This window comes from Microcaecilia unicolor, unplaced genomic scaffold (genome assembly GCF_901765095.1).
Source record: "Microcaecilia unicolor unplaced genomic scaffold, aMicUni1.1, whole genome shotgun sequence".
In the NCBI taxonomy this organism is placed as follows: Eukaryota; Metazoa; Chordata; class Amphibia; order Gymnophiona; family Siphonopidae; genus Microcaecilia; species Microcaecilia unicolor.
Window position 1 is genome coordinate 53,310 of NW_021963049.1, and position 27,375 is coordinate 80,684.

A 27,375-nucleotide genomic window follows, 5' to 3' on the forward strand; every position below is an offset into this window, starting at 1 on the left:
AGAATGTGAAATTACCCTTTTTTTGTCAGATAAATCTTCTGTGGATAGAGCAGAGGGTGGCTCTTTTGATGAGGTGCTCTTAAATGCCTTGAAGCCTTATTGATAAAGAATTCATCTGTTTTTGTAGTGCTGCCTAAAGCCTTTTCCTTTAGTATCTTTTCTGTATAGAAAAGTGTTTCTTTTTATTTCTCTTGCATTATGTTTCCACCTCCAGTGCTTTGACTTTAGTTTCAGAGGAATATGTAATAAGCTTTCCATAGTCTTTTGAGATTAATTTTCCTGATATTGTTCTGAATTACATAATCAAGTTTTATGCTTTTAATTTTGTTTTAAATTGAAAAAAATAAAGTACCAAAAAAAAACGGGTTCCAAAAAGGGCAACAAAATGATTAAGGGATGAAACTACTAAAGCTCTTCTGCTGGGAAAAGATGGGGGGGGGGGGGGGGGGAAGGAGAAAATATTTTTTCACTCAATGAATAGGTAAACTGTGGAACTCATTGCCACAGGATTTGGTAACAGCATTTAGTGTATCTGGGTTTAAAATATGTTTGTACAGGTTTCTGGAAGATAAGTCCATAAGTTTGCTGTTAAAATAGACATAGGGAAAGCCACTACTTATCCCTTGGATAGGTAGCATGGAATCTTGCTACTCTTTGGGAGTCTTCCAGGTATATGTGACTTGGATTGGCCACTGTTGGAAACAGAATACAGGGCTAGATTGATCATTAGTCTGACCCAGTATGGATATTCTTATGTTCTTAAATAGGCTTTTAGCAAAATGTTAGGTAAATATGAAAATGTATACTATTTTGTGTGTGTGTGTATTTTTTTTACATTGTAATAGTTTTGTAACCTGTTGTTGAGATTGGGAATATCTCCAAATGTTGATTGGGAATCCCTACAATTTGCTCTTGAAGAGATTCTTTTAGGATATCCAGTGAATGAGGATTTCTTCCTTCTTGCATAAGAACTTCCATATTTGGTCAGACTTTAAGATCCATCAATCCAGGTCACAATTAGAAAGATCCCAAAGAGTGGAAAAATTTCATGCCCAGGGATAACCAGTTGCTTTTCCAAAGTCTGCCCATCTTACAAACATTGGGGGTAGAATTTTCTGCTTGGAACTTGTCAAAACCTTTTTTTTTTTTTTTTTTTTAACTTATAACATATTTTCAATAACAAAGAAACAACTTGAACCAAGTTAATAATTAAAGGAAAGCTTCCAATTTATTAAAAAAAATTATTAATCTTCCATTGGCAAAAGTCCTCCATATATGGGAAAGCCAAGATACTAAGGGAGAAAAAGATGAGAGGTTATAGATAGATATCTCAAGCAAAAGAAAGCTCACAAAATTTCAACTCGCAGCACAAGCATAGTTGAAAAAGAGAGCAAACCCTTAGCTAGTAAGTTTCAGAAGCATCTGCATTCAATCTCCCAGAAGCCAAGAAAGTGGCTAAATGACCTGACTCAAACAAAATGCATTTCAGAAATTGAAAATTAATTATACATGTCTATGGAAATTGTAGAGAAAAAAAAAGCTACACCCAAGTAGAGCACACAAGCTGCAGGAGACTAAACTGCCACTGTGTCTTTTGTCTTGCTCTAGATAAATCTGGAGGCATACCAATTTTGAAATTGAAGAATAGTTTACCCCAGTTTCGAAAAAACAAAATTATGCCGCCATTTATCAAATATTAGAACAGCTACTACCAAGGCGGCTGTTGCCTGATTGGTATTGCAAGTTTCTATTAAAGCACTCGCATTTAATGAATCCATTTCAATACTGTTCCTTCCTTGATCAAGCTGGTTTCTCCTCTTAAAAGTTAGGTAGTAGGCTCTTAAAAGGGGAGGAAGATTACTTTCATGAATGTTACAAACTTCCAGTAAATATCTCTTGAGCATTTCTTTAGCAGATACCATTGTTAAATGGGGAAAATTCAGTAGCTGAAGGTTAGAACTTCTGATTGATTTCTGTATTAATTCCATCTTTAATCTAAATGCTGAAATATATTTTGTCAATGCAATCCTTAAGTAGTACAAATGATTATTCTCCAGCATCTAGTCAAGAATTAACAAAAGTTATCTCTTCAGGGTAATGAGGAACTTTATCCTCCAAGACTTGTACTTCTGCACTAAGAACAGAGTTCTATAAATAGAGCTAAAAAAATCAGTGCACCTTTATAAAATAGCTTTATAAAATATAACTTTGTGCGCCAGACTGCTGAAACCTGGTGTAAATCCTGACATCCAAGTTAGCATGCAGCCAGATGCGCTTTCAAATTTCAATGAATACCAATTAACATCAATAATTAATGGGTGGTGGTGGTTAAGAGCTCATTAATTTGTGTGCACATCTCAGCAGCATGCCCACATTTGGCTGTCATATATAGAATCCAGGGGTGGTAGATTTACATAAGGTAATAAAAATTTTCCTCAAGTCACTAATAAGTTTGGAAGCTATCTGGGGGGAAGCTTTAACAGGATGCCTAGCTATGAGGTATCTAGGCAAGGAAAAGCCTGAAATTCCTGTTGCTGAATGGTATTCTAGGGAGTTGATGAAACAGTACCTGGATCCCTTACAACTCCAAAATCCTTCTGAAGCATTCTCCAGAGAGCAAGATATCCTGCTCTAGTCCAGGTCTCACTGGAACTCTAATGTTCTCATCTCCTCTTCCCTCAGCGTCTGTCTCCTCAATGTGCTGCAGCACTAAGGCTGCCAGTCCCGGGTGAGCTGTCTTCCAGTCTGGGCTCAACATGACATCAAGCCAGAAAGACAACTCTTGACACTCTTGACGCCATCAAAGTCTGAGCTAGACTAGTTTTAGATATTTCAGCTTGTTTCAAACCTTTTCTAAACCCAGTTAATCCACCTGTTTTTACAGTATCCTCAGGTATTATTATTATTATTATTTATTGCATTTGTATCCCACCTATTTGCAGGCTCAAAGTGGCTTACATAGTTTTGTTACACACAGTCAATCCTGGATGTCAGGTATAATTATTGTTGTGCAGAGATTAATTAGGAGGAGAAGTAGAGAGAAGAAGGAAGGAATTTAGTAGGTATATTAAACGATGGGTTTTCAGCGGTGGATTAGTACAGTTCTGGGTTTTCATTGTAGGCTTTGTTGAAGAAATATGTCTTGAGGGATTTGCGAAAGACAGTTGTTTCGTTGATTGTTTTCAGGTCTCTAGGTAGTGCGTTCCATAACGTCGTGCTTATGTAGGAGAAGGTGGTGGTATGCATCGTCTTGTATTTTAGTCCTTTGCAGTTGGGGAAGTGCAGGTCAAGAAATTTGCGGGATGATTTTGAGGCGTTTCTGGGAGGTAGGTTCCAGAGCTTAATTATACATTTATAAAAAACTTCATTCAATTTGTTTTAAATGAGCTGCATAGTAACTTCATGGAGTGTTCCTTGTCTTTATATGTTTTAAAAGAGTAAACATCCAATTTGCCTTTGGTTTACTCCAGTCATGATTTTATAGACTTTTGTCATCTCCACACCTCTTTTTCTTCAATCTAAGAAAGCGCTAATTTTTTTTTAGCCTTTTGTCAAAGGGGATCCATTCCATTTCTTTTATTATTTTGGCACCCGTTCACTATTTTTTCTAGTTCCACTATCAGGCTCATTTTCAAAGCACTTAGCCTCCCAAAGTTCCATAGAAACCTATGGAACTTAGCCTCCCAAAGTGCTTTGAAAATATGCCTCTATGTCTGTCTTTTTTTAAAGAATGTGGCAACCAGAATGGCAGACAGTAATCAAGTTGGTGTTACACCATAGAATGATGGAGGTGTTATGATATTCTCCATTTTATTCTCTTTTCTTAATAATTCTAATATTCTCTTTGCCTTTTTTAACTGCCGCTGCACACTGAGCTGAGGATTTCATTGTATTGTCCATAATGATGCTAAGATACTTAGGGGTATGTTTACTAAGGTGCATTAGCATTTCTAACACTCCTTTAAATTTAAGGCGTGTTAAACACTATCACACCTATACAGTTCTATGGGCGCATTAGTGTTTAATGCGCATAAACCATTTACACACGTTAAAAACACTAATATGCCCACAGCGCACCTTAGTAAACATAGGCGTTAATATGAAATGTAGCCTTATCAATCTATAGTATGGACTATTTTTCTTCATATGCATCACTGTGCACTTTTCCATATTAAAATTGCATATACCATTTTCGATGACCTGTCATGCCAGGTCATGCAAAGTCATGTAGAAGATGAATATATTGTAAACAGTAATCCTATATCATATCACACACTCCAATCATTGATGCTACATTTGGCCTCTAATTGATTAATGAAAAAGACCAATGGGGAGAGGATTTTGATTTTGTGCTCCCTTGCTTTCCAAGTTAAGAGGTTGATGAAAGAAAGAAGTGGCATTACATTCTTCTTAGGATAGAATTAGGCTGTCAACTTCACACATTATTGAACTTCTATGCCCCTGATATAGACCAAGAGAAATTTTGTGTATTGATGCAGTTTTTGGAGATCATACAGAAGGCCATATTACTTGGTGGGTGGAGGATTTTAATTTAACACTTGACCCTTACCAGGGCAATATGGGCCAAGCAGGGGGTTATGGTCAAACTGGTACAACGAAGTTGAAATCGCTCTTGCATTTCTGGGATCTATGAGTCAGGACTTCACATATTACTCTTCTATGCATGCTTCACATTCTAGAATAGACTTGTGGTTAGTGGAGTATAGGTTATTTCAAACGGTCAGGGCGATGGCTATAGAAATGTGCATTTGGTCTGATCATGTCTCTTTGGCCATCCTCAAGGGAGGAGAGACAACATCATGCATATTCATTGGGGAAAACCTGTCCACCCTAGTATTAGGAGACATCTCCAGTATCTAGACTGTTTCCATAAATTAGGAAGTGGACCAAAAAATACACATGCACACATCTACGTACTGTGCAGAGCTGAGCTGAAGGAATTAGAAATAGATTATATTAATGCTAAGCTTTAACAGCTAAAAAGTCCATTTTGAGTCAGGTAACTGTGGCTCCTAGCCCATAAACTTTTTTTCCTTTCTATTTATCAACATTTTCAAAATAGATTCCAAGAATATTCTTGATATAGAAAAAAAGTGAAGACAATCACCATAATGCTTATAAACTAACAGTAGCCAGAGTACAATAAGGGTTAGTAACAAGCCCATAGAAGCAGCAATGTCATAGAATTTCAACTATTAAAGACTACCATGTGGACAAAGGGGAGCCGGTTGATATTGTGTATCTGGATTTTCAAAAGACGTTTGACAAGGCTACAGAGGAAATTGGAGGGTCATGGGATAGGAGGAAAAGTCCTATTGTGGATTAAAAACTGGTTGAAGGATAGGAAACAGAGAGTGGGGTTAAATGGGCAGTATTCACAATGGAGAAGGGTAGTTAGTGGGGTTCCTCAGGGGTCTGTGCTAGGACCGCTGCTTTTTAATATATTTATAAATGATTTAGAGATGGGAGTAGCTAGCGAGGTAATTAAATTTGCTGATGACACAAAGTTATTCAAAGTCGTTAACTCGCGACAGGATTGTGAAAAATTACAGAAGGACCTTACGAGACTGGGAGACTGGGCGGCTAAATGGCAGATGACGTTTAATGTGAGCAAGTGCAAGGTGATGCATGTGGGAAAAAAGAACCCAAATTATAGCTACGTCATGCAAGGTTCCATGTTAGGAGTTACGGACCAAGAAAGGGATCTGGGTGTCGTCATCGATAATACACTGAAACCTTCTGCTCAGTGTGCTGCTGCGGCTCGGAAAAAGAATAGAATGTTGGGTATTATTAGGAAAGGTATGGAAAACAGGTGTGAGGATGTTATAATGCCGTTATATCGCTCCATGGTGCGACTGCACCTTCAGTATTGTGTTCAATTCTGGTCGCCGCATCTCAAGAAAGCTATAGTGGAATTGGAAAAGGTGCAGCGAAGGGCGACTAAAATGATAGCGGGGATGGGGACGACTTCCCTATGAAGAAAGACTAAGGAGGCTAGGGCTTTTCAGCTTGGAGAAGAGACGGCTGAGGGGAGACATGATAGAGGTATATAAAATAATGAGTGGAGTGGAACAAGTGGATGTGAAGCGTCTGTTCACGCTTTCCAAAAATACTAGGACTAGGGGGCATGCGATGAAACTACAGTGTAGTAAATTTAAAACAAATCATAGAAAATGTTTCTTCACCCAACGCGTAATTAAACTCTGGAATTCGTTGCCGGAGAACGTGGTGAAGGCGGTTAGCTTGGCAGAGTTTAAAAAGGGGTTAGACAGTTTCCTAAAGGACAAGTCCATAAACCGCTACTAAATGGACTTGGGAAAAATGCACAATTCCGGGAATAACGTATAGAATGTCTGTACGTTTGGGAAGCTAGCCAGGTGCCCTTGGCCTGGATTGGCCGCTGTCGTGGACAGGATGCTGGGCTCGATGGACCCTTGGTCTTTTCCCAGTGTGGCATTACTTATGTACTTATGTACCAAGAGGTAGAACAGCGCGATTGTGAATCCATAAGGCAGGAATTTCTTCAGTTGCATATTAGAGTATCAACATTATTCCACAATGTATTTAAAATCTGTTTTTCAGAGTACTCTATCTTTTCCACAATTTCTTCTCCCCTAGAAAGCTGAGGAATTACATAAAGTTATAAACTTTTCAGATGTCTGTCCAGCCTCAGGGTCTATGACCTCAAATCTGCTGTCCAGGAGTTTCTAGCAGATGTCCTTTGTTATGGAGAAATCTTGTTTGGTGACAAAGTTGAGGAAATGTGTGATCTAATTAAAAAGCATAGATACTATTAAGACACTATCCAGGCCACATACCTCTGCTACTTTTTCTTTTTGAAGAATTGCAGGAGGATATTGATTCTCTAATTACTACATGCCTAAGCATCGTTACACTCCTACTCCCCCTCTAGCTCAAAGGACTGTGCCTCAACGTTCAAGGCAGGAGCAGGGTCAGAAAACCCAGTAACCCTCTGTCTAAACAACAACTACTACTTAATTTTTGACTCCTTCCTAGAGAGCATTTCCACCGTACTGTTGTCCGTGCCAAATGGCCTACCTGTCAGAGGGAGGCTCACTCTCTTCCAACAGAGGTGGCTTCTCATAATCTCCAGTCGTTGGGTGCCACACACTGTTTAGCACGGCTACACTCTGCTTTGGCAAAGAAGACCTCCCAACCATCCACTAAAAGAGTCTCATTTCAACTCTCTCCAAATGAAATTCTTCAAGAGGAACTCTCGGCCCTCGTCCAGCAGAATGCAGTAGAATCAGTTCTTACACAAGACAGGGGTTGAAGGTTCTGTTCCAGATATTTTCTCATACCAAAAAAGATGGGAAGAGTATGTCCAATTTTTAGTTGGTGGGACTTAAGCAGGTTTCTACTCAAAAGAAAACTTTGCACGGTATCCCTGGGATCACTGCTTCCCATGATTCAACTTGACAATTGACTTTACTGTTTAGATCTCAAGGAGGAGAGGAACCGAGGAATACACGCCTAAGCTAAGTTAAATGTTTTCAATTCATTTTAGCATAAGCATTTTTTGCAAGTGACGTTTATGTTGTTTGGATGCTGGACACTGTTAAACTGTACTATAGGAGGTTTTTTTCTTGCCATTGATGAAGCAGCCCTGCTCCCAGTGTTTTTAATGCGAGTGAGCTTCTTGAGGCTGTTTCCTCCTGCACAGACAGTGATCCCGGGCTGCCAGACAGTAGATGAGCTCCCACCATTTTGTATATACCCTTTACTGCTAACACAGGGCTGAATATGTTGCCACCTCAAGAATTTTAACTTGACCCACTATGCCCTATCTTGCTTCATCTCAGACTTGCCCCACTTTAGTCTCCTCAAACACCTGAGTCATCGACCACCTATGCTGCCTGCCATACAGCCCCAAAGCATAATAGATTCACCCCTATGCATAATAGTAGGCAAGGCGGGGGGGTTTTCTCCTTCAAATGTTTCTAATGTGGTTGTGGTTGAACAGTTCAACTGCTTCATTTTTCCAAAACAATTTGTTCTAAGATGTTTCAGGGGTATTAAGGTTTTCTTTTGCATACTTCCGATGAGGTTGTAGAAAAGGTTTCTTTCTGACAACTCTCTCATGCATATTGATTTGTAAGCAATGCTGTAACATTCCAGCATCAGCAGGTCATTACACTGATTTTTGGGTGCTATTTCAAAGAACTGACCAATTTTCAGGCAGTTATTTGAGATTTTCTTGGTCTTCCAGATTTTGTTTTCCTTTAGTAGTTCCATGTGATTTACTTTTCTTAATGTTTCTGACAGGTGAAATTGCTAGCTGGAAGCACTTGGAGATTTAATAGCTTCCCCTTGCATCTTAAATGTGAATGTCTTCATTTTCAAATGTTCAGATAGATGCTTAGAGGAACTGGTTGTTGAAAGTAGATAGTATTACAGTCACAATCTGAGAGGTTAGAAGGGCCAGTATTAGTTCATTTAATAACTATTAACAAATAATGAATCAACTGGAAGAATATCCAAACTTTTTAACACCTACCGTATTTACTGTTTTCTTTTGTTGAATCTGTAAAAACCTGCAAATAGTAATTATGCATTTTAAAAAATGTGCAGAAAGATGTGTTAAACTTTGTACACGTGGAGATTGTTAGCTTCTGTTCGCTTAGGAAGTCATTAAAGCATAAAACTTCTGCCTAAACTTATTCTGGAGGAGAGGTGGAGAATGGAGATATGATAGAACTATTTAACTAAGCCCTGGAATTGGGGAAGGGAGGTGTTTTACAGTGAGACTGAAAGGAGGTAGGCTCAGGACTAATCTAAGGTTTCTTTACAGGACATGAAGAGTAGAGGAGTGTGGTAGCCGTGTTAGTCCACTCTTAAGGTTATCAATAGAAATCAAACAAAATAAAACATGGAAAAGAAAATAATATGATACCTTTTTTATTGGACATAACTTAATACATTTCTTGATTAGCTTTCGAAGGTTGCCCTTCTTCGTCAGATCGGAAATAAGCAAATGTGCTAGCTGACAGTGTATATAAGTGAAATCATTCAAGCATTACTATGACAGTCTGACAGGGTGGGAGGATGGGGGTGGGTAGGAGGTATGCATGGGGACATCAAAGCATATCATTGATATTCTAACAGGATGGGTGTGGATAGGTGAGGGGTGGGGTGATCAACAGAGACATCACATGACATCACATGGTGCCAGTAGGGCTCCCACGCCTGTTGGTCAGCATTTTACAGGACCAGGACACTGTACCAGTGACTTCACAGTGAGAATCCTGAAAGGTAACTTTAAAACCATACAAGAACGTAAGACCTTTGAAGTCAGAATGATTGAATATTTTAACACCCAACAGAAAGGACTTAACAAGGACCTGGGGTTCCTAGCCCATTATAAACCATAAAGCTGTATGTCTCTGTTGATCACCCCACCCCTCATCTATCCACACCCATCCTGTTAGAATATCAATGATATGCTATGATGTCCCCATGCATGCCTCCTACCCACCCCCATCCTCCCACCCTGTCAGACTGTCATAGTAATGCTTGAATGTTTTCACATATATACACTGTCAGCTAGCACATTTGCTTATTTCCGATCTGACGAAGAAGGGCAACCTTCGAAAGCTAATCAAGAAATGTATTAAGTTATGTCCAATAAAAAAGGTATCATATTATTTTCTTTTCCATGTTTTACAGGACATGTAAGTGGAACATACTTGCAGTGAAGGAGGTGGAGGTGAGGAAAGTATCATAGTTCAAGAAAGGAGAAACGCTGAGCATCTTTGAGGGAAAAGAAGGGAGGGTAGAGACTAGACTGTTGGATAGATGAGCAGACCAGATAGGCCATTTTTTTTGTTTCCTTCATGCTGTCTTATTTCTGTGTTTCTATACACTATAGTACTAAAACTACTTTTCTTTGTAAAGATCAGATTGTATAGAAATCCTGAAGAAATGCGGCGATCAGAATAAATTTCCTGAGGGCTATACAGCTGAAAATATCTGTGAACTTTTATCACCAACAGATGACTTGGAGAATTGTATTCCTTTGGACACATATCTCAGTAAGTAACTCTAGAGTTCAATATTCAAAGCAATTTAAGTGGGCAGGAGAGGCTCCTGCTTACTGTAATCGCACACTCAGTTGACCAGCTGCCAATATTGAATGACACTTAACCAGACAGTGTAGCTGAATATTGGCTGTAACTTTGGTTCAGGGATGGAGTCAAGGAGGAGCCAGCAATTATATGGGTACCCAGGGCCGTGCCTAGGGTCTCTGGTGCCCCCCTGCAAACTATCAGTTGGGCTCCCCCCCCCCCCCCCCCCCCCCCCCCCGTGTGGCACAAGATGCAAAGGAAATAGAAGCTGAAAGATGGAGTGCATCTTTGTGGGATTGCTCAACAAATAGAGGGTTTACAACCACTTAGCTTTTCGTGCTTTCATGTTCATGACATTAGTAATTAAATCTTTGATGTCTAACTGGGCACATATATCATTCTCAGTAGCAATCATGGCAAGGCTTACAAGCCTTTCTTGCGAAATACTTGATCGCAAATAATTTTTTATGATTTTTAACCGTGAAAATGATCGCTCACCACTTGCCACACTGACAGGAATTGTCAGCAATATTCTTAGAAACAAATTGCTATACATTGCAAAATAAGATAGCAGATGTAAATTCTCAAAGTGGACATATTCCAAACACTAAAATGAAAATAAAATGATTTTTTTCTACCTTTGTTGTCTGGTGACTTTCTTTTTCTAATCATGCTGGCCCAGTATCTGATTCTGCTGCTATCTGTCCTCTTAACTCCGTTTCCAGGGCTTCCTTTCCATTTATTTCTTTACTTTCTCCCTTCTTCATTTCTTGCTCTATATCCATAAGTAAAAGCTGGGTCCTCCGCAGACTTGACTGTCCAGTGGATCAAGATTCTGCCTATTTTCTCCATCCATGTGCAGTTTTTCTCCTCTCTTCCTTTTCCCTCATCTCATCTCCTTCCTCTCTCTTCCCTCCCCTCCATCCATGCCCAGCATTTCTTCTCTCTCCCTTCCCCTCCATCCATGTGCATCTCCTTCCTCTGTCTTCCCATCCCTCCCTCCCCTCCCCTCCATTTCCAGCAATTTCTCCTCTCTCCCTGGGCCCTGCCTTCCCATCCATGTCCATCCTTGTCCCTCTCTGCCCTTCCCTCTTCCATCCATATCCAGCAATTCTCCTCTCTCCCCTCCCCTCTATTTCCAGCAATTTCTCCTCTCCCTGGGCCTGGCGTGCCCTCCCATCCTTGTCCCTCTCTGCCCTGCCCTCCTCCATCCATATCCATATCCAGCAATTCTCCTCTCTCCCCTTCCCTCCATTTCCAGCAATTTCTCCTCTCCCTGGGCCCTGCCCTCCCATCCATGTCCCTCTCTGCCCTTCCCTCCTCCATCCATATCCAGCAATTCTCCTCTCCTCCTTCCCCTCCATTTCCATTAATTTCTCCTCTATCCCTGGTCCCTGCCCTCCCATCCATGTCCAGGCAGTGTCGAGGAACAAAACGGAATCCGGTATCCTCCCAAAGACCTGCCTGTCTTCTGCATCTGCCACACACACACCCGGTACTGATAGAGGAACCCACTGCATATATTTCCAGCTCTGACTAATGTGCGGATGAATTCTGGGCTAGCAGCACCACTTTCTATTGCTTAACCCTTTCACGAAAGATTGCCTTCTTACCTATTCTCTTCACTTCTACTCCGTTTATCTTTCCTGTAATTATTGTTTAGGAGAAAGATGGTGATACGCTCAAATATTCAGAAAAGAAAGTGTGTGCAATTTATAACCAACCAATGGCCAGAAAGTACATCCATGTCCATCTTTCATTTAAATTTACCTCCAGCCTTCCCTTCGCGCTCATTCGTTCCCTCAGTGTCCCGCCTTCTTCTGACGTCATTTCCTTGCAAGGGTGGGACACTGAGGGAACGAACGAGCGCGAAGGGAAGGCTGAAGACGTCAGCAGCGCTTTCACTGACGCTGCTCAGCTGGTGCGACGTCGGAGGTAAATTTAGGTAACAGATTTAAAGCCCCCAGGGCGGCGCAGGGCTGGGGTAAGTGGCGAGGGTAAGCACTGTGGCGGCGCCCTCCAGAGGTTGGCGCCCCCCTGCGGTGCTTACCCCGCTTACTGTGTTGGCACAGCCCTGTGGGTACCAATGATATTCAATGCTAGTGTCCACAGAGCTTAGTAGAAAGAAGGGACTGCATAAAAGGCAGCCCTGACTAACACTGCTTAGCTGTTTGGGTGCCAGCACCCACTGTCCTATAGCGTTGCATGATCCCCCTCCCACACCTGATCACATCAACAGAAGCCCCCCTCCCACACACACACACACACAGTAGGTCCCCTGGGCATATCTCCTCATCCCTAGTAGTCCAGTAGGTAAGGTGGGCAGGAAAGAATCCCTCTTGCGCCTGCTTAAAATGGCTACCATGACATCCTAGTGGTAGTTTCGTAGTATTGTGATACTACTGCTAGAGGTTATGGCCACCATTTTTCTGCAAGAGTGAGTGGTGCTTGCTCCTGCACACCTCACTTGCTGGACCAGATGGTCAAGTAGGCCCAGGAAGGGCTTCTTGTTAATCCATTAGTTCCCAGTGTTCCCATAAGAAGCCATATGGGAACAAATTGATTTGTTCCCATATGGGAACAGTGGGCACTAATGGGTTAATGGGGTCGGGTCTGGGGGGATCAGAATCAGGGGAGGTTGCATCATGTAGGGGCTTCTATTGTTGGGATTGGGTCGAGGAGGGGGTATCAAAATCAGGGGGAGAGGAAGCTGGGGAGACCTGAGATGCTCTTGGCCAATATTTAAGTCCTGACTAGAGCCCCAGTAAGAGCCGGCGGCCAGCACATGACCGCTTAGGGATATTCATTGCTTGGTTCCTGGACATGACCCAGCTTTTTAAATATCTGGGACTAATTTAGCCAGTGACAGATCAGTGCTTAAAAAAACCTGATCCTTCTGGCTGAATATTGATTGGCTAATTCCTATGGGGTGTACAATAAAGATGAAATACAAAAGACAGATAATTCAATTAGTCTCATAACTGTCAAATCTTTATTGTTTTTCACATCTGTGCAAAAGAAAAAAATAAATTGTGTAGTAGATGAATAAGCACCAACCAAATTATCACCACAAAAACTCTCTTGAATAAACAGAAAGTAGATTCGCTCTGATTTTAGCAGCTGTGTGGTGCTGACAGCCAGAGCAGCTGGACTGAAGAAAGGAGCTTCCCACTGTATAGCTGATTTAGTAGTGCCAGGCCAAGCAGGTAGTAGAAAGGAGCAACTGACACAAGTTTTGGTGGAACCAAAAGAGGCTGGTGCACCACAACGGTATGAAAAGAGCAGCCAATCCCAAACGGTGACCTTCACCACCGCAATGACTATTGAAGGCAGTGAGTGAGATTTTTCTACCGATACATCCGGGGTATAAATTTGAAAAGATCTGCACATTTTGCTTTCTAAGTGCTACAGAGACTCTATGGCCATGATTCTCAACCTTTTTTTTTTTTTTTTTTTTTTTTTTAGTTAGGACCCACTAGGTGGACACTGTTCATATATGTAACACACTGCATATATGACCCTCAGTAGAGTTACCATGTGTCCAGATTCCCCAGGATAGGGGACTGTCGGGGGTCTGTGCGGTTTTTACCAGCCTGCCCATTTGTTTAGGTTTCTGGCCACGCAAGTGGGCTGGCTGGCTTCCCTCCCTCCCTCCCAGCCCCCCCCTCACCGAACCTACTGATTCGCAACCTGGTGGTCTAGTGGGCCTCTTAAGGGCAGGAAATAACCCCACTCTTTCCTGCCCTACTGCTGCTTCTTGAAAACGGCTGCAGATACTTTAAACGGTGGCCTTGCGAGACTTACGTGGAAGTCTTTCAAGGTCACAGCTTGAGGCGGGCAGGAAAGAGTAGGGTTCTTTCCTGCCCCGAAGAGGCCCCTAGACCACTAGGGCTGTAAGGTAGGCCCAGGGAGGGGAGGGAGGTTGATTTTCTGTACATGGATGGAAGGGAGAGGAGAGGAAGATATGCTGCTCAATGGATGGGAGGAAGAGAAAGAGCAAGCTGCATGTGGATAGGAGGGAAAGAAGGAGACAAGCTGCTCATAGATGGGAGGGAGAGAAGGGGACAAATTGCACAGTGATGGGAGGGCAAGAAGGAGACAAGCTCTGCGCATGGGGGGAGAGAAAGGGGACAAAATGCTCATAGATGGGAGGAAGAGAAGGGGGCAAGCTGCATGTGGATAGAGGGAAGAGGAGAGGGGGACATGCTGTGAAGGGAGAGGGGAAGGAAAAGTGGGAAATGCAGTAGATGAAGAGGAGAGGAGGACATGCTGCTCATGGATGGGAGGGAAAGGAAAGGGGGGGGGAACATGCTGCTCATAGATGTTTGATTTTTTTGGAAATGTACATATTTTCTAATTTTGTATTTAGAGTATGGAAAAAATGTATTTCTGTTTTTTTACCAGTATTTTCACTGCTTATAGAATCTGTGTAGCAGGGGGCTTTTTATTTTTTGTTTTCTCTTTTTTTTGTCTCCACAAATATGATAATTCTTGTGGTCCTTTGGTCCGACACTGTATAGCAGTTTCTTATGGGTTAAATGTGACCATGCTCTGAATCCACAAAAGTCCAACCCCCCCTCCCCCCCTTCACAAATGTAGATCATAACTAGGATATTTCTCCATGAAAGTCATCATACAATTATTCAGATTCCCATGTGATTGGAGCAGTAGCAACATAAATCTCTGTACTAGCCTCATTGTGAAATGTAAAACCTAAAGACTCAACATACATTTAGCAAACGTGTTATACAACCATAGTGTCACGCTTCTTACGAAACACTGGATCTATGAGCCTCTGGGCCACCGCTGAGGAGCAGCAGTGGCAGGAGAATCACCCAAACAGGAGACAAGGCAGAACACAGACAGACAAGTACACCCCAGACTGGAGCGGCTGGGCTGGAACAGAAGCAAAAGCAGCAAGTAGGAGAATAGTCCATGAAACCAGCAGAGTCTACTGGCAGGCAGCAAAGCAGCAGGGAAACCAGGAACCACACAGAGTCAGGCTGGCGGCAATCAACAGGAACCCAGGAATCAAGCAGGGTCTTGGGCAGGCAGCAATCAGAAGAATAAACCGGGAAACAAGCCGAGTCTCGGGCAGGCAGCAGAATAATCCAGGAAACAAGCAGAGTCTTGGGCAGGCAGCAGTCAAAAGGGCAAACCAGGAAACAAGCAGAGTCTAGCAGGAACAGAAAGTAGCAAGGAAAGCACAGCAACAAACACTCACAGAAGAACACTCCTCTGAGGACCTCTGTTGCAAGGCAAACTAGAAAGCTTCCAGGTGGTTAATAAAGGCAACATACAAGGGAGTTCACCAGGTACGGGTACTGCTTAGTTCCAAAAAAGTCCCAAAATTAGATTGTAAGCTCTTTGAGCAGGGACTATCTTTCTTCTATGTTTGTACAGCGCTGCGTACGCCTTGTAGCGCTATAGAAATGCTAAATAGTAGTAGTAGTAGTAACAGTCTGGGAGGCTGGAAGATCCAGACCGGACCAGAATACCTTCTGGAACACGGGAAACAGCAAGCAGTCAGTCCACAGCAGCCACCAGGTCTAACCACCAGGGGGCGAGGTGAATGAGAGCATGAAACATGGGCACAATCGTAACACGTAGCACTAATGCTATGATTCAAACAGCAAGTACCCTATCTATTACTCCTTGGGAAGTTTGGAGCAGAATGAAAAATTCTGCACAAAAATGTTGGAAATTCTGTGCACAATATTTTAAAATTCTGCACATCTTTATTTGCAAATTTTTTTTATGCAGAATTTCCCAAATCATAAATCAAATCAAACCAATTAGAGACCATTGGTGTAATGCATGAGACCAAAAACATTATAGGAGAGGTTAATGGATAATACTAGAAGGTAGACGTCATTGGATTGTTATGAAGCAGTCTTTGGTAAGAGAGAGAGAGGTTTTTAGCCTCTTCTTGAAGCTAAGAGAGCTGTTTTCTGTTCTGATGGCAGTAGGTAGAGAGTTCCATATTTTAACACCAAGTACAGGGAATAGAGAGCTGAAATCTTCTGATTTTGAATTGTCTTTTGAAAAGGTGACGCTTCCATCAATTGTTGTTTCAGTCTGTTAGACTGGACCAAATGTAGCGAAGTGGTTTTAAGTCAGTAGTTCAGAGGTAAAACCCTGTAAGATTTGAAAAACTAAACAAGCAGCTTTGAACCCGAGTCTTTCTGCTGTGAGAAGCCAGTGCAGTTTAAGATGAGTTGAAAACTAGTATATCTATTCAATCTGTATATTAGTCTAGCAGCTGTATTCTGTATGATTGACAATACCAAGGAATAGAATGTTACAGTAATCCAAGTGAGGTAGGACTAACATTTGGTCTAGTACTGCAAAGGCTTTTTGGTTGAAGAATTATCTGGCTAGACATGGAGGGGCATAATCGAAAGGGACACCCAAGTTTTGCTGAGGACGTCCTCGCAGGACGTCCCCGTGAAGGAGCGGGGAAACCCATATTATCGAAACAAGATGGACGTCCACCTTTCGTTACGATAATACGGTCGGGGACGCCCAAATCTGGAAATTTAGGTCAACCTTAGAGATGGTCGTCCTTAGACTTGGTCGTTTCTGATTTTCAGCGATATTGGAAACTGAGGATGCCCATCTCAGAAATGACCAAATGCAAGCCCTTTGGTCATGGGAGGAGCCAGCATTCCTAGTGCACTGGTCCCCCTGACATGCCAGGACACCAACCAGGCATCCTAGGGGGCACTGCAGTGGACTTCACAAATTGCTCCCAGGTGCTTAGCTCCCTTACCTTGGGTGCTGAGCCCCCCAAAACCCACTACCCACAACTGTGCTACACTATCATAGCCCTTAAAGGGTAACGGAGGGCACCTATATGTGGGTACAGTGGGTTTGTGATAGGTTTTGGAGGGCTCCCATTTACCACCACAAGTGTAACAGGTGAGGGGGGATGGGCCTGGGTCCGCCTGCCTGAAGTGCACTGCAGTACCCACTAAAAACTGCTCCAGGGACCTTCATACTGCTCTGATGGAGCTGGGTATGACATTTGAGGCTGGCATAGAGGCTGGAAATAAAATGTATTTTAATTTTTTTTTGGGTGGGAGGGGGTTGGTGACCACTGGGGGGGAGTAAAGGGAAGTGATCCCCGATTCCCTCTGGTGGTCATCTGGTCAGTTTGGGCACCTTTTCGAGGCTTGGTCGTGAACAAAAAGGGACCAAGTAAAGTCGGCCAAATGCTCGTCAGGGACGCCCTTCTTTTTTTCCATTATCGGCCGAGGACGGCCATCTCTTAACCATGCCCCCGTCCTGCCTTCGGTACACTGCCGACACACCCCTTGAACTTTGGCCGTCCCCGCGACGGAAAACAGTTGGGGACGGCCAAAATCGGCTTTCGATTATGCTGATTTAGTCGGCCCTGAGAGAAGGATGCCCCTCTCCCGATTTGAGTCGGAAGATGGGCGCCCTTCTCTTTCGAAAATGAGCTTGATAGTAACATAGTAGATGATGGCAGAGAAAGACCTGAACGGTCCATCCAGTCTGCCCAACAAGATAAATTCATATGTGCTTCCTTATGTGTATACCTGACCTTGATTTCCATCTGCCATTTTCAGGGCACAGACCGTAGAAGTCTGCCCAGCACTAGCCTCGTCTCCCAAACCGGCTCTGCCACCCAATCTCCGCTAAGCTTCTGAGGATCCATTCCTTCTGAACAGGATTCTTTTATGTTTATCCCACGCAATTTTGAATTCCGTTACCGTTTTCATCACCACCACCTCCCGTGGGAGGGCATTCCAAGTATCCACCACTCTCTTCGTGAAAAAATACTTCCTGACATTTTTCTTGAGTCTGCCCCCCTTCAATCTCATTTTATGTCCTCTAGTTCTACCGTCTTCCCATCTCCGGAAAAGGTTTGTTTGCGGATTGATACCTTTCAAATATTTGACCGTCTGTATCATATCACCCCTGTTTCTCCTTTCCTCCAGGGTATACATGTTCAGGTCAGCAAGTCTCTCCTCATTCGTCTTGTAACGCAAATCCCATACCATTCTCATAGCTTTTCTTTGCATTGCTTCAATTCTTTTTACATCCTTAGCAAGATATGGCCTCCAAAACTGAACACAATACTCCAGGTGGGGCCTCACCAACGACTTATACAGGGGCATCAACACCTCTTTTCTTCTGCTGGTCACACCTCTCTCTATACAGCCTAGCAACCTTCTAGCTACGGCCACTGCCGTGTCACACTGTTTCGTCGCCTTCAGATCCTCAGATACTATTACCCCAAGATCCCTCTCCCCGTCCGTACATATCAGACTCTCACCGCCTAGCACATACGTCTCCCGTGGATTTCTACTCCCTAAGTGCATCACTTTGCATTTCTTCACATTGAATTTTAATTGCTAAACCTTAGACCATTCTTCTAGCTTCCGCAGATCCTTTTTCATGTTTTCCACTCCCAGGTGTCCACTCTGTTACAAATCTTAGTATCATCTGCAAAAAGGCAAACTTTACCTTCTAACCCTTCGGCAATGTCACTCACAAATATATTGAACAGAATCCCTGAGGCACTCACCTTTCCCTCATCCAAGCGAATTCCATTAACCGCCACCCTCTGGTGTCTGTCCGTCAACCAGTTCCTAATCCAGTTCACCACGTTGGGTCCTGTCTTCAGCCTGTCAAGTTTATTTAAGAGCCTCCTGTGGGGAACCGTGTCAAAAGCTTTGCTGAAATCTAAGTAGATTACGTCCATAGCATGTCTATGATTCAGTTCTCCGGTCACCCAGTCAAAGAATTCAATGAGATTCGTTTGGCATGATTTACCTTTGGTAAAACCATGTTGTCTTGGATCTTGCAACTTATTGTCTTCCAGTGAATTCACTATCCTTTCCTTCAGTATTGCTTCCATTACTTTTCCAACAACTGAAGTGAGGCTTACCGGCCTGTAATTTCCAGCTTCTTCCATATCACCACTTTTGTGAAGAGGGACCGCATCCGCCGTTCTCCAATCCCACGGAACCTCTCCCGTCTCCAAGGCTTTATTAAACAAATCTTTAAGAGGACCCGCCAGAACCTCTCTGAGCTCCTTCAATATCCTGAAGCAGATCAGAAGAGCTTGCAGTCTTATATACTGCCTTGAAAAAATATCTCACTCTTGTACATTTTTCACATTTTGCTGTGTAATGAAAAAATATATAATTCATAAGGACGTTAGTGCCATACTGGCTGGAACAAGGACACAGTCAAGCTTGTTATCCTGTTTCTAACCATGGTAAATTCAGGTCACAAGTAACTGGTAAGTTACCAAAAGATAGACTCTGTACTGGTTACCTCTAGGTATAAGTAATTAATTTTTCCAACTCTGTTACTAATGGTCTATGGATTTTTACAGTAAAACAACCACACTAGGTGCAGGAACACGAATCCCTACAATTGTAGCACAGCAAACCAAGGAATAGGGTGAAGAGTTGGCACGTCCAAAAACCACAAGGGAAACGTGTCAGTCCCATTCAAGGGTGTTTATTGAAAGCACATCAAAAGACGCGACACAGCAGCTGTGTTTCATCGCTCTAGGAGCCTGCCTCAGGAGTCTATAACGTACATGTAAATAAATATGAATTGCATAAAAGAAAAACACTAAAAATAACACATAAACAAGTTAAATCTAAAACTTATGCACCGGAACATAAAAAAACAAACATAATAAATAAACCGCTAAAACTTTATATAAGAAATAGCTGAAATGGACCACACTATGTTAACACAAAACACCAATAATTAAGCAGTGCCTCCTATACATAAACCAAAGGAAATGTAAGCGTGAGGACAGCATGGCATGAAATGCTATATAGCATAGATACTATTACAATCGACCAGCTGTTTTAGTGATTAAACGCCTTTTTCACAAAAAATTATAATTCTATGAGCAGAAATAGAAGCACACATTCATGGAAAAGACTTACCTGGAAGTGAATGTGGGGAAAATATAATTCTAAATAAAAACACATTCTTGAAATATCCAAGGAATACTACTTGGAAAAAAATGTAAAAAGTTATAAATATGAATAAACATAAAAACCTGACTAAGCGTGTGTCAGTGCACAAACGTAGCTTGAATGTGCTATAGTGAGGAAATATCTGCTAGAACTTAAGCAACATCCATGGTGCAGTTATCACCAATGGGTTACTTAAGAAAATCACTATAGTAAAGTGCAAGTAAATCCATATCATATCATATCCATCTCTAATGTTATCCCTCCTTACCCTTTCTCCCAATTACACTATCCTATCCTGTCTACCCTCTTTTATCCTAGTCATATATTATCTAGCTCAACTTATACAGTGGGGGAAATAAGTATTTGATCCCTTGCTGATTTTGTAAGTTTGCCCACTGACAAAGACATGAGCAGCCCATAATTGAAGGGTAGGTTATTGGTAACAGTGAGAGATAGCACATCACAAATTAAATCCGGAAAATCACATTGTGGAAAGTATATGAATTTATTTGCATTCTGCAGAGGGAAATAAGTATTTAATCCCTCTGGCAAACAAGACCTAATACTTGGTGGCAAAACCCTTGTTGGCAAGCACAGCGGTCAGACGTCTTCTGTAGTTGATGATGAGGTTTGCACACATGTCAGGAGGAATTTTGGTCCACTCCTCTTTGCAGATCATCTCTAAATCATTAAGAGTTCTGGGCTGTTGCTTGGCAACTCGCAGCTTCAGCTCCCTCCATAAGTTTTCAATGGGATTAAGGTCTGGTGACTGGCTAGGCCACTCCATGACCCTAATGTGCTTCTTCCTGAGCCACTCCTTTGTTGCCTTGGCTGTATGTTTTGGGTCATTGTCGTGCTGGAAGACCCAGCCACGACCCATTTTTAAGGCCCTGGCGGAGGGAAGGAGGTTGTCACTCAGAATTGTACGGTACATGGCCCCATCCATTCTCCCATTGATGCGGTGAAGTAGTCCTGTGCCCTTAGCAGAGAAACACCCCCAAAACATAACATTTCCACCTCCATGCTTGACAGTGGGGACGGTGTTCTTTGGGTCATAGGCAGCATTTCTCTTCCTCCAAACACGGCGAGTTGAGTTCATGCCAAAGAGCTCAATTTTTGTCTCATCTGACCACAGCACCTTCTCCCAATCACTCTCGGCATCATCCAGGTGTTCACTGGCAAACTTCAGACGGGCCGTCACATATGCCTTCCGGAGCAGGGGGACCTTGCGGGCACTGCAGGATTGCAATCCGTTATGTCGTAATGTGTTACCAATGGTTTTCGTGGTGACAGTGGTCCCAGCTGCCTTGAGATCATTGACAAGTTCCCCCCTTGTAGTTGTAGGCTGATTTCTAACCTTCCTCATGATCAAGGATACCCCACGAGGTGAGATTTTGCGTGGAGCCCCAGATCTTTGTCGATTGACAGTCATTTTGTACTACTTCCATTTTCTTACTATGGCACCAACAGTTGTCTCCTTCTCGCCCAGCGTCTTACTGATGGTTTTGTAGCCCATTCCAGCCTTGTGCAGGTGTATGATCTTGTCCCTGACATCCTTAGACAGCTCCTTGCTCTTGGCCATTTTGTAGAGGTTAGAGTCTGACTGATTCACTGAGTCTGTGGACAGGTGTCTTTCATACAGGTGACCATTGCCGACAGCTGTCTGTCATGCAGGTAACGAGTTGATTTGGAGCATCTACCTGGTCTGTAGGGGCCAGATCTCTTACTGGTTGGTGGGGGATCAAATACTTATTTCCCTCTGCAGAATGCAAATAAATTCATATACTTTCCACAATGTGATTTTCCGGATTTAATTTGTGATGTGCTATCTCTCACTGTTACCAATAACCTACCCTTCAATTATGGGCTGCTCATGTCTTTGTCAGTGGGCAAACTTACAAAATCAGCAAGGGATCAAATACTTATTTCCCCCACTGTACACTACTAAGCCCAACTTTACATTGTTTTACTACTGTTTTATTAAAATTCTATTAACTTCGTATTTCAAATTATTATGTAAGCCGCATTGAGCCTGCATTATGTGGGAAAGCGCGGGGTACAAATGTAATAATAATAATAATATCATATAAAGATACTCGCTGATGCCTCACAGTAGAGGAACGCTATGCGTCAAAATCATGAGGCTGAAAACTTCCTTAGTGATGTGAAATGAAAACTTCTGTAATGATGTGAAATTAAAAAAACAGTGAAAGTCCATCGAATACATGATACAAAGAACAACAAAGAAAAAACGGAGACACCAAAGCCTCCCGTAGTATGTTGAAAAAAGTATCAGAACAAAAATGAATCAGAACAACAAAGTGCCTTAATGTAAATACAGTTATTAAAGTAGTAGAAAGTCTTCAGATCATGTGCATGCTGTCTCGAAAAAGCATCCAGCAAAGCCAAGAAGTAAGTGTGTTACATTTCAAAGACAAACATGTATCTGATTACATTACTGACTAATTGGCACCAAAAACAAGCTGCACCCTGCGCATGCGTGAAATCATGGTGGATGCTGTGAGACTTAACTGATAAACAGTGATCAATGTGTAAGAGCAATAAAAAAGTGTAGTAAATGGTTGTATAGAAATACATATACATATGGAATCATTGCACCAATGAGAAGAAAAGAAAAAAAGTCTTATATATGTGACTCAACACTTAATATATGGTACAAATATAATATGTAAAAACCGTCTTAAAAAAATAGTTTAAAAAATGCTGTGTTGTATTTAATTCACCATATCAGAAATATTCAACTTGTAATATGTAGCAAAGTAGAATATAAATAAAGATGTAAATAATTTGAAACATTATATACAGGTATGGACTTGAAAAAAACACCTAAAATTCCATAAGCAAATAAATACAATAAAAACACCTCTGTGGAGAAGGGACTGAGCAGAAAATAAATGAACAATTTGCTACGAGTTGTCAAGCTGTATGGAAGTGTATGTTATGGACCTAAAGAAAAGGTGTATAATCTATATCCATGGGGAGGCCTTTTGGTGTTACTGTTTGCATCTGAAAAATGAGTCTTTGTTCTTAACGCAATAACACCTGATCTGTAATTTTTCTTCAATTTCCTTTCAACGTCTTAAAAACAAAAAATTTTAAATCATTAACAGAATGGCCCGCCATATCCCAATGAGCCACAAGAGGAACAGATTCGACTTTCTATTAAGACAACTTCGGTGTTCTATTATTTGTGTCTTGATTTATCTTTTTGTTTTTCCAATATATAACAGAGGACACAAGCACTGTATAATGTAAATAACATTGGCAAAATTACAACCAGAGCAATGAGGAAGCTTGTATTCATGTCCAGTCTCCAAATGTCTGAATGAGGTCATTTCCAATGGTGTGGGCACAAGCTACAAGAACCACAGTTGGTAATGTCCCGGTTGCGCTTCCTTTTCATGTTCTTTTTGAGGGTCAGGGAGTTTTTTTGGAACTAGTATCTCTTTTAGATTCTTCTCCTGGGTATATACCACAACCAAATGTTTATCTCGAAAACAGGTGTGTCCTAAGATGTTCTAATGGTGTCTGATGGAATGTGGTATGTGGTTCGCATTATAATTGGAATGCATGGTGTTGTCATTGAGATGCATTGGCATTAGGTTTTATTGTTAAGAACATTTTAATTTTTTAGGTTGATTCAGTAAATGGTTTAAATTTATTAATTGTGTGTTCTGTTATAGTTTTATTGTATTTTTTGGTATAATTTCAACTGTGATCTTGATATATGCACACCATTTGTTATGGCATGTAACCCTGTTTGTATAGATTCTGCTGGTTTCATGAGGTGACACTGCCATCTTTTGGATATTTTTGGTAAGTTTCTTTTTTATGGAAAATTGGCTTTGATGGCTTTTTATATCTTACTGCCTCAGATTTTTTTTTTAATGATGTCTTTTCAAATTACATTTTCAAAAAGTAACACTTGATCAAGAACAGTATCTAAAGAAAAAAGAAAATACTTGAACTATTTAAATTATCCAAATAATGATAATATTAGGTTCCGAGATAATCAAATTGAGGAAATAGTAGGAAATCAAATTCAAAGTATATGCACCTAAGACTAAGGACAATTTTATATTTAAGCTATTTCAACCCTTTTCGAGGCAACAAATGATGTCAGATGTGAAGGCTCCATAAAAACATATTTAAGTGAATTGTATTGGATGATACATTTACAGGGAAGTCTTAGGTAGAATACACCTCCCATCTGGAGAACAACCAGTTTCAGTAACAAGAATTGTTTCCGCCTTTTCTGGGTCTCTCGTGAAACATCAGGAAACAGATTAATTTTCAGTCCCAAGAATAATTTATCCTTGGTTTTGAAAAACATCTTAAAAAGCCACTGCGTATCAGGCAGTAAAGCCACAGTGGCTACCAACGTTGCCGACTTGGCTTGTTCTGTTTCAGAGGTTTCCAGTAAAGCAGTCACATTTAAATCATTTTGTTCTTCTTTTTGAGGAATATAATATGCCTGAGTAAATGGTGGCATAGCAGATTCAGGAACGCCCATAATTTCAATAAGATACCTCTTTAACATATCGATTGGTTGTACCATTTTTACTTTTGGGAAATTCAAGAATCTTAAATTGTGATTTCTCATATGATTTTCATATAGTTCTGATTTCTTCCTCAATGTCACTAAATCTTTTAGCATGTCCGTTTGTAAATTTACCAAATTAACAGCATTCTTTTCAACAGTATCTATATGAGTTGCCAAAGATTTCACATCCTTTTCTGTTTTTTTCAAATCTTTTTTCAGTTTCTGTTATCTTTTTAGTTAACACATTCTATTGACTTGTAGAAGTTTGTATTGTTAGAGATCAGATCCCAAAGGGATTCTGAAGTTACCTCTGCCGGTTTCTGCATGAGGGGTATAATCTCTCCACCTTCTGGCTCCTTACACTGCTCTGTTCCTCTTTGCTCCGCAGCTCCTAAAGCAGGAATATGTACCTCCACGGTCTCTATCTGGTTCCCAAAAAGGGAATCTAGATGGTTCCCCCTCTCCTCCAAGTTGTTCCTGAGCCTCTCTTGACGGCATTCCTTCACTACGTGGCGGGAACCCCATCAAACTCACGGAGGGGGAGCTGGTCCGGCTGAAGAGGGGGCGCCCGTGGGTCGGGGCTCAGCGTAACATCAAGCCCATTAGACGCCGAAACCTCCTCAACAACGCCGGCAGCTCCAACGGGACCGCTCCCAACCCCCATGGCTTGTCCTCGGGGCCTCGCAAAAAGGTCCATCAAGCCCGAAGGTAATTGGGAGGGCGTCAGGGAAGCTCGAATTGGCGCTCTCCCATGTATTTTCGGAATTGTATTACAGGTAATAGCGAGGTCCACACATGTCTAGGTGCTAGTTGCCCGAAACCAGAAGTCCTGCCCTGCCTCAGATTTTTAAAGTGACAGTACACTATGGCAGTGTCTGCACCGGGTTCCGTGGATGACGTCTTGCACATGTGAGAATATATGCCTACTGTCCTTGGAGAACATCTCATCTGCTACAGGTAAGTAACTTTGCTTTTGTTAGGTTCCCTTGAATCTCTTAATCTGGCTATACTCAGAAAAGGGTAAAAAATGACTTAAAGCGGAATGTGAATGTTTCAAATACTCTGTGAGGTTATTCATAACTCTGTAATCACTCTAAGCCAGTCCAATCTGAAGAGCCCATTTGTTAAACTTCTTGGTAACATGGTTGCTCGCAGAAATTTGGATTTATCTCTCACCTTTTTCAGTAACAGCTTAAGGTGAGTTACATTCAGGTACACTAGGTATTTCTCTCTCCTCAGAAGGCTGAGGCAATGGAGAGTTAAGTGACTTGAAGACTGGCACCACGAAACAGTCCATATGAATCTGTTCATAAGTTTATTGATCTAAATACTCTTTTTCAGTTCATATTTTATTTTGATCAACGTGCCTGATGTGGTCACATTTTGCCAATTAAAGCTGTTTCAGGGGTCTTATCAGTTGATTTCAGTAAAACACTGAATGTTAAATATCTTCTGCTGAAGAGCATAAATAAATTGCCATATGTGCAAAACAATCAGGGGTATCAGCGGAAGACTGGCACAGATTGTCAGCACCAGGTAGTTTGTCAGTTTGGGCACTTTGATCAATAAACTTATGAACTGAAAAAGGGTGCTTTGATAAATAAATTTATCAATTAATTCATCTGGATTTCTTTTTTGTGGTGCCAATCTGTTTGTGGTGTGAACTTTTAGCACCAGGCTTTCTGTTTTGTTTGGGATTAAGTGACTTGCCCAAGATCACAAGGAGCAGCAGTGAAATTTAAACTGGGCTTTTGCAGTACAGGATCAAGATTGCGTCCGTGTGAGGGAGCGTTGCTTGCAGTCTCCCGAACACCAGACTCTACTCCAGTAGCGTTAGCTTTCCTTCACCTAAAATATGGTGAAAAGAAAGGGGAAAGTCGGGGCAAAAGCCGCTGCTGGCCCTGGCGGTTCTTTAACGCTCCGGCAGCCGACCCTGAAAAGTTTTGGCCTCCAAGCTTCAGGAGCCCAGGTCCCTGCCCTGGTTGGATCCCCGGACCAGCTAGGGGATCTTAGCACGGAGGCGGCGTCTTTAAGTCCGCCACACCAGACTGCCCCGCCGAGACCAAGCGGAGAATCGGGAGCGATGGGAGAACCTCAAGCGGAGGCTTTGGAGGTTAGCAGCGGCCCTGTCGAGCACTCGAGCCCGGAAGGAATGACATCAGGTCGTAGGGCGGGACGTACTGATCCTTCGCCCTCCCCTATCCAGGAGGCTCCGCAGATCGGACTCGACGGGAGGCCTAGACGACAGTCGTTACTCTTGAGACCCTCTGGGATGAAATCCAGACCCTTAATTTGTCGCTACTTCAGACAACCAATTCCTTTAAATCTGAACTAAAGGATTTAAAAACATCTTATCAAACCCTGGAAGCGAAAGTAAAGCAGCAGGAGGAAAAATGTGAGTTGAACTTGCTTGAAATTAAAAAGCTACAGACAGTTGTAAGTAATATAGTAACAGAAAAAGAACTGACTCAAAGGAAACTTGAATTTATGGACAATCAACTCAGGCGTAATAACCTGAGATTTTTGAATTTTCCGAAGTCTCCTTTGATATCACCTTTGGAGATGTTGAGAAAATATTTCCTCGAAATACTTCAAATTCCTAAAGAAGCTTTACCTCCAATTATAAAGGCTTACTATATTACAGGAATTAACACTACTCAAGCCGCAGCTTCAGACTTCAACTTGACACAATTTTTGGAATCTTCCTTAGAAACAATTACGGAACGCACAA

At 41.8% G+C, this 27,375-nt stretch overlaps 1 protein-coding gene across 1 annotated transcript in view; it reads left to right on the forward strand.

Moving 5' to 3' along the window:
• The window catches only part of LOC115458839 (reversion-inducing cysteine-rich protein with Kazal motifs-like), a gene marked incomplete at its 5' end in the record, with an annotated part of 203,992 nt that overhangs the window by 25,941 nt on the left and 150,676 nt on the right, over positions 1-27,375 (forward strand). The window contains one exon of the mRNA XM_030188665.1: positions 9,937-10,073. Within this exon, the coding sequence (XP_030044525.1) occupies positions 9,937-10,073 (137 nt within the window). The remainder of the gene's footprint in view (positions 1-9,936; positions 10,074-27,375) is intronic.